Source organism: Humulus lupulus, chromosome X, assembly GCF_963169125.1.
Source record: "Humulus lupulus chromosome X, drHumLupu1.1, whole genome shotgun sequence".
Classification (NCBI taxonomy): Eukaryota; Viridiplantae; Streptophyta; class Magnoliopsida; order Rosales; family Cannabaceae; genus Humulus; species Humulus lupulus.
The window spans coordinates 263,225,329-263,240,006 of record NC_084802.1 but is presented as its reverse complement, the minus strand read 5'-3'; the positions used below and the strand labels follow the sequence as shown (position 1 = coordinate 263,240,006).

At 39.2% G+C, this 14,678-nt stretch overlaps 1 protein-coding gene across 1 annotated transcript; it reads left to right on the top strand.

The window, feature by feature from the left end:
- The first annotated feature begins 5,160 nt into the window (after positions 1–5,160).
- LOC133803148 (probable steroid-binding protein 3) lies at positions 5,161–5,815 on the top strand. The gene has a single exon (XM_062241111.1). It carries the CDS (start codon positions 5,240–5,242, stop codon positions 5,540–5,542), a length of 303 nt encoding a protein of 100 aa, XP_062097095.1. The 5' UTR covers positions 5,161–5,239; the 3' UTR covers positions 5,543–5,815.
- Positions 5,816–14,678: the final 8,863 nt, after the last annotated feature.

The window sequence follows — 14,678 nt, the reverse complement described above, 5'->3', positions numbered from 1 at the left end:
TACCTTCCAACACCTGATAAACCACCAAATAAGTATCCCCCATCATCAAAATAAATCTCAATCTATTCTCTGAATTCCTGTTCATACCCCCAGGCTCGCCCCGAGCCGGGTATAAATTCCCGTCATGACTTTCCGCTAGCCTGCTCACTGGGATTGCCTCGAGTCACAAACCATAGATACACCCACATACCACTGTGGTCTCAACAATCATCACATATCAAAACAGTTATGCCCAACATGGCCAAAATTACAATTATGCCCTTCTAACACGATCCGGGCCTACATGCATACCAATATACATAGTCATGCATCTCATATAAACAAATAGTCATATAACGTGCTTTAAATCATAACCATGCATTTAACTCATTAAAATCACACATAAATCCCAACCTGCCCTCCTGGCACACTAATCAAGGCCCTTAAGCCTTATTAGTGATAAATTGAAAGGATAAATTGAATTCGAAGTACAATCCTGAACTATTGTATAGTTCGGGCTTCGAGTGTGTACTTAACACGAGAGTGGGAAAGTTTGGATTCATTTTAAGGATCCCAGATTTTCAGGGATAAAGGTGATAGTTACCCAAAAAGGTGATAATTTTGGGATTTGTGCAGTTAAAAACCCTAATTCATAACCCTCATTTCTTGGCTTACACGATACGCTATTATTCGAAAAATCTTACCTTTGCATTTTTTGCACTGAATATGGGTTCGAAACCCATGGTTAAAAATTTTTGAGTCCTAATTTTATGTGGCATCAGTTAAACAGTATTGCTATGGCTACTAACTAGTGCATATATTCATACGGAAAGAAAGTACGTAAAAATGCAAGAATAAATAAAGATTGAGAAAACAAGGAAAGAAACTTACACACAGAAGCTTGCGGATATAACGGCATTGCCGACTGAAGGATCAGTTGCAAGAATGATCTCGCGGAGTCAAAAATGCCAAGATTGTTTTGTTTTCATGGCTTGGAATACATGCAAAGAGTCTTTGGTTTTTCTTTACTCTTTCTCTGGTGCGAATTTGTAAAGAGAGTGAAAGTGAAATGAAGAAGACAGAGAAGACATATTGTAAATGTTGAATAATTTCCTAAGAAATATTTAAAGTAGTGTTCATTCTCGAAGGATTTGTATAGCGAGGTCCGATGTGCCTATGCTAAGATGATAAGCTCAAGAGTCAAGATGCATAGACACATGCATCCAAGTATAGGTCTTCAAGGGCTGTCATATGGGGAACTCGCCATGTAAGGCCACCATATGTCTCGCTATGCGAGGCTACCTTGTGCTGATCCGTGTGAGGCTTCCACGCGCACCCAAGCACCCGAGCATGGGTACCCTGAGGCACCACCATTGCTATGCAAGGTTCAAGGCTAGCCTCTCGCGCGCAGCGTCTATGCGAAACATCGCGCCAAGCCTCCGTGTTATCACCAAAGGCCAGCCTCGCTATACGAGGGTGCAGCCTCGCTACATCTCACGTGTCCCATGCCCATAGGCTTATGTGTCCGCACAAAGGCCAGCCTCGCTATGTGAGGATGCAGCCTCGCTACATCTCGTGTGTCCCGCGCCCATAGGCGTATGCGTCCGCACCTAGGCCAGCCTCGCTATGTGAGGGTGCAGCCTCGTTCCATCTCACGTGTCCCCCCGCGCTCGTAGGCGCATGCTTCCACACCTAGGCCAGCCTCGCTATGCGAGGGTGCAACCTCGCATGGTCTCTTGTGTCCCACCTACATAGACCGTTGCATCCAAACGAGGGTCTCCAAGGGTCGTCTCACTATGTCAGACCCTCAAAGGATCCCTAGCATCTTGTTATGCAAGACCTTCGCTAGGCCTCCCGCGTACACCTTGTCTCCCCACAAACATCTCGTGCCTCGCTGAAGAGGCCCTAATTCCCTTCGAGTAGTAGGTGCCACCAGCGGGGCACCCCCGCGCCTTGGTGTCTCATGACATGTAAAGTTTGGAGCCTCCTCGATATGTGTGCGAGGAACGCTTGGAAACACCAAACGGGTATGTCAAATAATCATTAGGCACCAAACATGAATTGATGAGGAAAACTGGGTACAAAGTACGTGTACTGATATGGGATGTGCGATCATGAAGAGGACAAAGGCATGGCCTTATCATCCGCGTCTGATGAGTAGTGGCAATACGAACTTGTACGGAGAGTGGAGACATTACCTAAGCACCCCCGACCATATACCAGAGTTGACAGTACGATGTCCTACACCACTACTTTGGCATTGTCAGGATAGACACCACTATGTCCTGAGCCACTACCCTGACCTTATACCTGCATATGTCCTTGTCCCCTGGGACCTACTTGAATCAGGGGCCAATAGAGCCCACCTAAAAATAGGTTTTGACCCCTCAGGTTATGGGGTTGGAAAATTGACTGTATGAACAGACAATTAAAGGATATATGATCTTTGCTCCATGAGAGTTCTGCATTCTCTTCTCTTCCAAGTTCATTTCATCTTATTCTTAATTATCTTTCATAGTATAATTTGAGTTTTCGAACCTTAAATCGTGGACAAGTTCTTACCGTCAACACATATTTATAGACTCTAGAGGATGTCAAGGGTCAGGCTAATCTAGGTCGTTGGTTTGATTTGGAGTCTAATCTAACGGTTGGGGTGTAAATATGGAAATGGCGGCAAAAAGCTAAAATGCGAAAAGACGTGGGCATGTCGAAAAAGTACTCAAGTACTCTGATTTTGTAATCCGTGGCTGACGTGTGTCCACACTCGAGTGTGGTAGGTGGCTCGATTTTTGGAAGAGGCAGTTCAAAAGTTTCTTTCTCATAGGATTCGAACTGATACTTTTGAGGGGGCAAAATGTTACACCCAAATTTTGAGAATATAAATTTTGATCTCGAAATTCAGGCTCGTATAGTGCCAGCTCGGAATGAGCGGGTTCGTCATAATCAGCTTTAATAAAAATATCAAGAACAGTCTCGTTGCGCAGTAAGTGCGACAACATCGGAATTGGTGAGCTCGGAAACTACGTGGTCTCAGAGGTGTTCCGAGGTTATAAGTCAAGCTCGAAGCTACAATGACAGTGGTTCAACACTTGTATAAATTCCATGATTCCTTTCCTGCCATCAGACAAGACGGTTCGAGCTCGGGCATTGTGAGCTCGAAAGGGATGATCTGAACCATGTTACTTGTTAAAAGTCGAGGCGAACCTAGGTAGCGAACTCGTGATGGTTGATCAGTCTCGAAGGCGTGTGAATTGGATGTTCAAGGTTGCAAGATGAGTGTGAACTTCTTTATTGTTATAAAATCCCTATGTTTAAGGGATTGGTTGTAATTTGTTGTTAAATCCTAAATATCATGGGATTTATACGCGTACGTAGTAACTGTATGCATTTAATTGATTTGTATAATAAATCCTCGAAATATGAGGGGAGATATTTGGTATACCACTCTATAAATAGAGTGGAACAATTCACCTGTAAGGGAGGAGAAATTTGGATTGGGAAGACTCTATAAAAATGCTTCCAGAAAGCTTTGAGAGAATTCCATAAAGTGAATAACATTGACTCGTGGACTAGGCAGATTTTAACTGTTGAACCACGTAAAAATCATGTCTATTATTGTTTGTTTCCTCTGATATTTTGTTTAATTGCTCTACATTTCTAAGTTGACGAAAAACGGCGTCAACACCTATATATACGTAAATTTTGGGGAAAGATCTGTGCCACACGATTAAAGCACTTCGAGATCCGAGGGCTAAGATTAAATAAACCAAACGGCAGCAAAAAGTTGACACGACAATTGTCACAGTACTCGAAACTTAAACAAACGCATATAGCAAGCAGACATGTGTCTTATACTCAAGTAGGTAGGTGGGCACATTTTCCCACAGTGGAAGTAGAAATGCCCGTACTGTGTGTATCAGAAGTGACGTCACGCACGAGCAGGGACTTAGGAGGCAAATGTTGTACCCTGAAAATTCGAGCTCAATCGACTTGTTCGAGGAACAGTTGGCCAGAAATAAATGAAGGGTTAGTACTCTGAAGACATTTCATCAATTCCAGGTCAAACAACTCAAGGTTGCATCACCAGGTCTAGATAGCAAGAGATCCTATAGATTGCCCCAAAGGCCTATGACTCTACGTCCAGATCGCCTTAGTTAGGCTTTGTGCTTCAATTGAGTCATAACGCCCTTCGCGTATAACCTCGAGTCTGAGGATCACATTCAGCCCGCGGCAGTACTGTGACGAGCATAAGGAAGAATTCTCATAGACTCGGAGATTCATTATACACCATAAATGATTGTAGTCGTTATATAGTAAATGCCCGATATAACTGCATTTAGCATATTTAAGGAATTATGTATTTGGAAAGTTATCCATTCTTGTAAGTTACCAAATATTGTACAGTTATCCAAAATTGTCCATCAACCCATTATAAATACAGAGGGAATTGACTATAAAAGGGATCGAATTTTGTATGCAAAAACTCTGCATAAATTGTCTTAAACAATTTATCTGAGAGTTCATAAACAAAATAATATAGACTCATGGACTAGGTGGATTTTAAACACTAAACCATGTAAAATTTCTTGTGTTCTTATTTTACAGTTTACAAAAGTTTACTCTCCTCTTTTTCAAATTTCTTAATTCACTGTTAGCCAAAAATCGCGTCATCAATAATATATATTTAAAATATTTAAATTAATATATATATATATAAATTTGTTAAAATAAGGGTATTTTTCCTAAAAAATTATGAAAACAACATAAAATAAAATCATTGAAATTAACAAAAAAAGAAATTAAAGAATGTTAAAAAAAATATTGAGAAAAAATCTTAAAATTAATTTTTTTAATTAATATAATGTTTATATATATTCTTATGGTGCAAATGTAACGCGTGAATGATATAAAAAATAAATTATTATAAAGTAGGGACAAATAATCAATTCAGAAAAAAAAAACAAAAAGAAATAGAGCAGATTATACATACATTGAAAAACAAAACAAAACACGGTTATGTATATATATAATAAATATTAGATATTATTAATTCAAATATATAAGATGTGAAGAAAAAAAAAGCTAGAGAAAAACTTTGCCAATTAGTATCATATTAATAATTAAAATAATAAATAAATAAAATGTTGTTTATTTAATTATCAGATAAATAAGAAATTCAGCATATCACATTATCTCGCCACCAAACTCCAAACTCCACACAGACAGACCCCAATCTGCTAAGCAGATCTCCGAAGCGGCTATGGACCTCACACCGCAAGAACTGAGCCAATACAAAGGCACGGACCCCTCCAAGCCCATATACGTGGCTATCAAGGGTCGCATCTTCGACGTGACGACGGGCAAGTCTTTCTACGGCCCGGATGGTTCCTACTCGATGTTCGCCGGAAAGGACGCCAGCAGGGCTCTGGCCAAGATGAGCAAGAACGATGAAGACATCTCTCCTTCCATCGACGATCTCTCCGAGAAGGAGATCGGCGTTCTCAATGACTGGGAGAAGAAGTTCGAAGCTAAGTACCCTGTGATTGGCCGTGTTGCTTCTTGAATTTTCAATTCCCCACCTATGTTTGTAATGGTTTAATCTCATAGACACATATGATATGTAACTATATTATCATGGGAGTTTACTGTCTTCTGGGTATCTGTAATCTTGATAAAGATCGATGTATCGCAATCTGATTGTGGATCTGGCTTGTATGTCTATGACTTTCAGTGGATTATTATGCGTATTAATGTTGATAATAAATGCATATGGGTTCATGTGATCATGTAAAATTCGGTTCCTTTTCGTCTAATGATTGACATTGTTGTGTTCTTATTTCGGCTAATTTTTCATTTTACTCTTAATTTCCTCCATCTGTTGTGGTATCTTTGTTATTGACTCTTTACTTTTGCGAACATGAGAACATTTATATGGGCAATCTCTTGGATTTGAGGCAGGCTTACTAGTACAGCTTCAATATGTCTAAGAGTTTAGATTTGCGTTTAATACTTACAGATATCTTCTCTCTTCATTCATCTTTGTGGCTTCATTTTCTTTTTTGAAGTTGAAGGGGCGTGAGTTTAGGCTCATCGTTCTCTTGCTTGCTTGCTTGAGCCTAGGTCAATTAGTAACAGTTTTAATTCTCGTTTATTTATTGTAACGGGATATGTCTTCTCAACTCATGAGCAAAAATTATTTTATGTCGAATTTTCTGTTCAACTTGAGTGTGCAAAGTGCTGAATAGTTCCTGAATGGCTTTTGTGAAACTTATTTGAAGAAATTAGATGACAAATTTCCTCGAGGGTATCCTTTGAATATACTTTGGATATACAGTTTCTTTGGTATGCCATTACTAATTATCTCTCTCTTATATGCATTATCTTTTGAATGATCATAAAATCCTGATCCGGGTACAAAGTAATTTTGTATTAGAGTATTGCTATTTGTCACAGTAGGAGTGGCTAGCATTCTTTAATATTACTTATTAAATTAACACATGTGTGCCCCTATTATATTACACCAATAATAGTATGACACTTCATGTGGTGTTTGGCACCTCTAGTGTCTCTTAGCAATTCTTTTTGTATTACCATACATCTATTTAGTTGCTTTTTGTCACGAACTCACATTTTAGGCTACATAATGCCTATGTGATACCTTGATTATTTTGAGCCAAGGTGAGCCTTCCAACAATTTAAGTACTAATGAGCACATGTTTCGTACACCGTGTGCCTTGTTTACACTTTCGTCCTTTGAGCAACTCCCATCGAATTATGCTCGCAAGCAACTATGACTGTATCCACGCATCAAGGCTCACTAACCAAGATACCCACATTGTCCATGGTTTCCTCTTATGGCAAGGCAAATCCCAACCATGATGCTCACCCAAACATTCGCAAGCTATGTAGCATATGTAGCCAATGGCCAACACCAAGCTGACGTGACAATGCCTCTCAAGGAACCATACCTCCACGCATGTCAAGAGGTCATCGAGACTAACCTTTCGACTGATATTATGCATCGAACCTTCATCCATCTCAAGCACGGTGCAATCTTCCCATGCGTACATGCTAACAAGTCCCATAGATGGTTATCCATGTCATCTTTTGTTAAGACTCATGGTCATAGCGTACCATGACGTCTCTCAGAGGTCAAGGTCATGTTTGCAAGCGGCATACCAACAAGCCAAGGATAAAGTATCCGCGAAACTCTGGTAGCATATTTCAATGCACTACTAGGTAGTCCCGGTAATGTCCATGAAATCTCCTACTCATGGAGACATGTGAATCATCCAGTGATCCTTATATGCCCGCCCTACTAGCCTACACAGCTAGTAGTAGCGCACTTAGTGTTGATGTCCTGTCACAGGCTCACCTTTCAGGCAGCAGAACACCCGTGCTGCACCTTGACTCTTCTGTGACAGGGTCACCCTTTCAACCATTCAAGTAACAATAAACACATTTTTTCACGCATCGTGTGCTTTCCACGCACTGTTAGGATTAATGTCCTAAAATCATGTAAAGACATTTTATTGATATAAATAAAAGTAAATTTTATTATATTTTAATATTATAATTATTGTTTGAATAAATTATAGAAAAATATCAAGAAAATTCCATATTCATTCATGAAAATATGATCTTGTATTAGTACGAGAGAATTAAGATCGTATATAATGAATAAAATAGTCAGTAACATGTTGACCCTCAAATTGGTCAACGACATGGAGTCAGATAAACGATAGAAAATGAGTTGAAAACAAGAAGAAAAATCAAATGGAAAACAAACGACACAAACGATTTATAGTGGTTCGGCTCCAATTGGATGGTAATGACCTACGTCCACTTAGTGTTCTTATTGAGATTGAATCCCAACACTGTGATCAATGAACTAGGGTTCACAAGTTTCACAAGCCTTGGGAAGATTACAACTTCGGTGAACATCACACTATATTCTTCTCTTAGGATACAAAGATCAAAAGTTCAAAAGTCCCTTCCTTGAGTCATTTGATTCTTATTTATAGGCTCAAGAAGATTACATGGGCTCATGGGCCTTAATTACAATTAAGACTTGCATATCAAGGTAATAAAAGAAAATATAATTAATGCAAATATTACAAGACTGCATATCCAAAAAGAAGTAAATGAGAGTATACGACCAGACTGGTCGCACCTAAGCGTGATACTTGATAAAATAACTTTCTGGTCGATGGTCGAACAGGATTTATCCACTCAAAGTTGTCACGTGCCTGCTGCGTGTAGGTCAATCCTGACATGTCATCAGGAGCCATTTTTGGGTAAACATAACATATTAAAGTAAGGAGTCTTTAATGAATGGTTACTAGTACGGTTTACTAAGCATGCGAGATGCAAGTGATCTAAATTGGGATTATTGATGTGGATAGACATCTTAGTATATGTATTGTATATAATAGAGATTATATATGGCATGACCGATGAGAATTAATTATCTTTATAAACTTACTGTTTGACATAAAAAAATAATTCTTATCATAATAGATGATCATTTGTAGATCACTCTAAATCCTGAGTATTCATGAACTCCTATCTGTGTTTATTGGACCTTTTGATTCACTCGTTAAGGCCACTTAGTATAATGAGGCTAATGACTTTTGTTTAGGAGATTCAATATCATGAATGGCGGGGAACATGATTAACAATAATTGAATCCATACTTTCCTAATGAATCAAATATTGGTTCCCTTAAGGGTTAACTTTGGAATTGAATAGTTATTGAGCTCAAATCTACAATTTGATTATAGATTAACTATTCGCTAGTGAATTAATGGTACTTAAGGATCAAGAGGTCATTATAAGCGTAAAACGGTAATTTTGACCAGTTCTAATTAACAAATCAATAAATGGAGGACAAAACTTCATTTATTGATTATATTAATGGACTACAAGAGAAAACTCTGTAAATATAATTCTATAAATACTTAGAGTGCAGTTTCATATTTATAGTGGAGTAATCATGAAATTAATAAATAAGATTATTAGATTAAATAATTTATTTAATAATCTGGTTTATTGGAGCTTCGTATTATAGGTTCATGGTCCCCAGATCACCTCTATCCTACATGTCAAGGGTAAGGATGTCAAAATAAAGATTTGTAAAGAGAAATGACTAAATTGCAAATGAATTCATTTTTCAGGGCAAGGAAATAATTATGTGATAGTTATGTGTAATTGATTAATTATGAATAAAATAATTATTTAACTATATAGTTTTTATTTTGAAAAACTATATGTTAAAATAAATATTAATCATGTTTGGATTAATATAGAGGGCGATTAATAATTATCTTATTTATAATAAGATACTTATTTATTTATTTAAAAATGATATTTTAAGATAAAGTTAATTTTGAATTGAGTGATATTTATTTTGGAGATAAATATATTATCTTAAATATTAATTAAACAAACAAATGAAAAAATTAGGGAAAACTCTAATGTGGCTCACAACACACTGTGTGTGGCGCCACCCAGGGATAGAAATATCTCTGAGATTTGAATTTTGAATTTCAAACTTATTTGTTTATTTAATTATTCTTTTTTAAATATGATTTAAATGAAATAATTAAATATGTTATAACTGATCAGTTTTATTTGAAATAAATATAGATTAATTAAATTAGTTAATTTATCTTTATAAACCCGAAAGAAGTGACACTTTCAGTAGAAGTTTTTAGAAGATGTTTTAAGAAGTTTTGACTGTCAAACTCTCAGAAACAATAGAATTTTCTAACCCAAAAATTCTAGAAATTTCTATAGCCTCTCTCTTCTCAAACCTCTCTAGATCTCATGTGTTGAGTACATCTAGAGAGTTCTAAATCAACATTTTGAATCATACGTGCCCACACACGTCCTTATGTGTTTAAGGATTGGTCTGGAAGATCAAGGTGTGAGCTTTCAGAATAAGGATAGGAAGATTGTTGATTTATACAAAAAGATTATTGGATGTTTGATAGGCTACAAGAGGTAATATCTAATCTATTTGTGTTTGATTTAATATATCTATATATGTATGGTCTTGGCTAGTATTAATAACTTTTAAAATATCTATTCCACTGCGTATCCTGATTTATCATATTTAATACCAACACACACTTCCATCCCCAGAGTCATGGTCTCAAGCATCTATGGGTGAAAACATGAATCAGGGCTCCCTAACCATGATACTCACACTTTCCATAGGTTTCCACTATAATAAGGAAAATATCAACACACTGATGCGCACCCAAACATTTGCAAGCTAGGTAGAATGTGTGGTCAAGTGCCAACACCAAGCAGACATGCCAATGCCTCTCTTCATGCCCTATTGAATATTGTCTTAATAACTTCTACCATGGGCCAAGGACTCCTGTACGTACATGGTCCAATCCTTAAGGCACCATGCCTCCATGCATATTACATGCCCTTGAGACTAGTTGCTAGACTAGTAACATACATCAGACCTCTGTCCATCTCAAGCATGGTGCAACCTTCCTATGTGTGCATGCTAATAAGTCCCATTAATGGTTATTCCTGCCATCTCGTGTTGAGGCTCATTTCCATTACGTCTTACAATGTCTGTAGGAGGTCCGGGCCACGTTCCATGCGAATGACATACTACCAAGACAAGTGAAATGTACCCACAAACCTCTGGCAGCATACTTAAATGCACTATCAAGTTGGCCTGGTAATGTTCCTAAGTACTCCTACTCGTAGAGATATATGAGTTCCTTGGTGGTACTTATATGCCCATTTTGCTAACCCACATGGCTAGTAGTAGCTCATTTAGCTTAGTTGCACCCCTATTATTTGAATATCCAAAATTTGATCGTGCCATATCATCCATTGAATCTTAAATATGACGAATAACGATTCACATATTTTCTGAACAATATTGAAGATAATTATGAAAATGTCACTGTCATACAAACTAGGGATCAACATGCTCACCCGTATGCATGGACACTTGGCTAGTAACATGCCCTCAAGGTTGGCATGTTACACTCTCCCTCACTTCAATTGTTGATTGCCTCATTGATGGACCTCTAAAAAATCTTCCCAATGGCGACTCCTATGCTCACCCTATGCTTCATCTGAATCCTAAGTCTACACTAGTTCCTCTATCACTATAGAACCACTCATTTGGTGACGATCTCCATGTCTGTAATGCCCCAAAATCCCTAATGAGGTTTATGGTTGGATTAGGAGGTCGGGAGGGCCATAATTGATTTATTATGTCATTAAATGATTATATGCATGATTATGTGAATTGTATTATTATGTGATGATAAATGCATGCATGTGGGTCAACTTTTCATTACAAGGGAATATTTGTATATTTTCATGCATGTTGGTGATTATTGATGAGGCCACATTATAAAGTGGATTTGTTCGAGCTTTTCGGCATGGGATGATCTTTGAATACGAGTTAGCGGTGGTTATAACAGGGTTAATTTCGGGGCTCCGGGTAAGTCTCAGGGTAATTTGATGATTAGTACATTACCGGGAATTAAAAAGGTAATGGGATGTGGTTTATTAATATTTGAGAATATTGGGAATAATGGGAATTGGAGGACGTTAATTATGATTAACGGGATTATAGGAGAAAGGACGACTTTGCCCTTGGGGGCTGTTAAAAAGGGAGTTAGGCTTGGGGGCATTTTGTTCTTTTGACCAAGGGTTATATTTAACTATGGAAGGCTATAGAAAGCTTAAGCAAACCAGAGCCCTTTTCCTTCCTCTCTCACCATCATCATTCTCCTTCTCCTTCCTTTGAAATTTTGAAGCAAGTTTGAGGATTCCAACTTGGAGATAGAAGCTTGAGGTCCTAGGCTAGTGTTCAGTCATTGAAGAGGATTCAATTCGAGTTTAAGGTAAGATTTTAGTTCAATTTTCTGGTTCCTTGTTTTGTTTTTGTGTTAGTTTTGAGATTGGAGTTTTGATCATAGGAATGGGAATTTGATGAGGTTTTGAATGGTTTAAAGCTTAGGTTTTGTTGGATATATGATGGATAAGTTGTGGTAATAATTGGGATCTTTGCTTTGTGGAATTGGAAGTGTTTTAGTATGTTTTTTAAATGAGTTCGAAGAGGAAAAAAAAGGGTTTTTGGCTGGGTTTTAGGTGGGGTTGCGACTTTGTTCTAGAGCGTCGCGACCCAAGCTTGATGAAGATGAAGGGTGGTGTTGAAGGGTCGTAGGGCCGCGACATGGGGGAAGGCTGGTCGCGGTGCGTGCTGATGGCAGGGAGGTTGGCGCCTCTATTTGGGGAGGCAGACCGTGGCATGGGGAGAGGTTGGCCACATCCCTTAGTGGCATTTTGGCCATAATTGTGTTTTTAGTGTGGGAATCCAAACCTTAGGCCTCGGGATCGCTCCTACTACCCGATTTAGTAGGATTCGATGTCCCGAAGACTAGGTCTTGGTTTGGGAACCTGTTTTTGTTCATTTTCATTGATGGGAATTATGTTTGGTTATGACTAGGTGACCGCTAAGGAACTAAAAGACTAATCGTTCTCAAGGGTCGTTCTTTTATTATTCCACGCTCGTACCAGAGGTAAGAAAAGTGCACCCAATATGTGACATGCATGGTTATTGATGAGGCATGTTGAGTGTTCTAAATGTGGACATTGATTGCATATCTGTTGACGCCGTTTCTCATCAATAGTGAAATAAGAGCACGAAAACAATAATTGGTTATGGGCAACATCCTTCCTATAATATTGGTAGTAAGGTCTTAGGTGTTCGCCATTCCATGCTCGCGGTACCAGGCTCCCATCCAATCTCGCTAGTTTGTAAACACTGGGTCGGATGATTGATTCTATCTAGTATGGTCCTTCCCAATTTGGCCTGAGCACACCAGCTGCTGGATCTCATGTTGCCAAAAATACGCGTCTCAACACCAGATCTCCTACACCGAACTTTCGATCTCGAACCCTCTTGTTGAAGTATCTGGTAGCTCGTTGTTGGTAGGCAGCGTTCCTCAACTGAGCTTCGTTTCTTCTTTCTTCAATCAAGACTAAGGTTTCTTCGAGCTGAGTGTGGTTCGAGCTTTGGTCATAAATATGAGTTCGTATTGTTGGGATTTCGACCTCGATCGGCAGCATAGCTTTGCAACTGTATATTAGCGAGAACGTGGTATGTCCTGTTGAGGTTCGAGCTGTAGTCCTATATCCCCATAGGACTTGGGGCAATTCTTCGGGCCATCGTCCCTTTGTTTCCTCCAACTTTTTCTTTAGTGAACTCTTGAGAGTTTTGTTTATAGCTTTGACCTGGCCATTCGCCTGAGGATGAGCCACTGACAAAAAACTCTTTATTATTCCATTCTTCTCACAAAAGTTGGTAAACAAGTCGCTATCAAACTGGGTTCCGTTGTCGGAGACAATTTTCCTCGGCATCCCATATCGGTATACGATGTTTTTACCACGAAGCCAAGGACCTTTTTGGAAGTTATTGTTGCCAACGGTTCAGCCTCCGTCCACTTTGTGAAGTAATCCACAACAACTACAGCATATTTCACACCGCCCTTGCCAGTTGGGAGAGAGCCTATGAGGTCGATTCCCCATACTGCGAATGGCCATGGGGAAGTCAACATGGTCAGCTCGGATGGTGGAGCTCGAGGAATCGTGGCGAATCTCTGGCATTTATCGCATTTCTTTACGAACTCGAAAGAATCCAATTTAATAGTAGGCCAGAAATATCCTTGGCGTATGATTTTCTTGGACAGGCTATGCCCCCCGGTATGGTCTCCACAGAACCCTTTATGAATTTCTTCAATGATTTTCTTGGCTTCGGGTGGAGTTACGCATCAAAGTAATGGCATGGAATACCCCCTTCTATACAGCTTTCCATCCAAAATGGTGTAACGGGGAAGTTGATACATTAACTTTCGAGCCTGGTTCCGATCTTTTGGAAGGACTCCAGTCTCGAGATATTCAACTATCGGGGTCATCCAGGTAGGCTCGGACTCAATCATACACACGTCTTCCTCCTCCGGCTCATTAATGCTTGGTGCCGAGAGGTGTTCTATGGGTACAACGTTTAATTCATCATTCTCGGTGGAGGTAGTGAGCCGAGCTAAGGCATCTGCATTTGAGTTCTTCTCTCGGGGAACCTGTTCGATTGCATAAAACTTGAAATGTTCCAACGCAGATTTTGCCTTCTCTAAGTAAGCTGCCATTTTCGTGCCACGAGCCTGGTATTCTCCCAAGATTTGATTAACCACAAGCTGGGAGTCGCTGTAGCAATGTATTGCTTTTGCTTTGAGCTCTTTGGCTATATGAAGTCCCACTAGTAAAGCCTCGTATTCGGCCTCGTTATTCGATGCTTTGAAGCCGAATCTTAAGGCGGAATGAAATCTACTCCCTGTGGGGGTAATCAAAATGACCCCTGCCCCCGATCCATTTTCATTAGATGAACCATTGACGTAAAGTTTCCACAGCTCGTGGGCCGGGGTTATAACTTCGTCGTTGGTCATGCCAGTACACTCCACTATAAAGTCTGCCAATGCCTGTGCCCTAATGGTCGTCCTCGGGTGGTAAGTGATCTCGAATTGTCCGAGTTCAATTGCCCATTTAAGAAGTCGACCTGAAGCCTCCGGTTTAGATAGGACTTGCCTAAGTGGTTGATCAGTCAGCACATGGATGGGGTGTGCCTGAAAGTAGGGTCGAAGTTTATGAGATGAATG

Bases quoted from the DNA above. Each gene is read 5' to 3' on its own strand.
- LOC133803148 (XM_062241111.1), top strand. From the start codon at position 5,240: ATGGACCTCACACCGCAAGAACTGAGCCAATACAAAGGCACGGACCCC.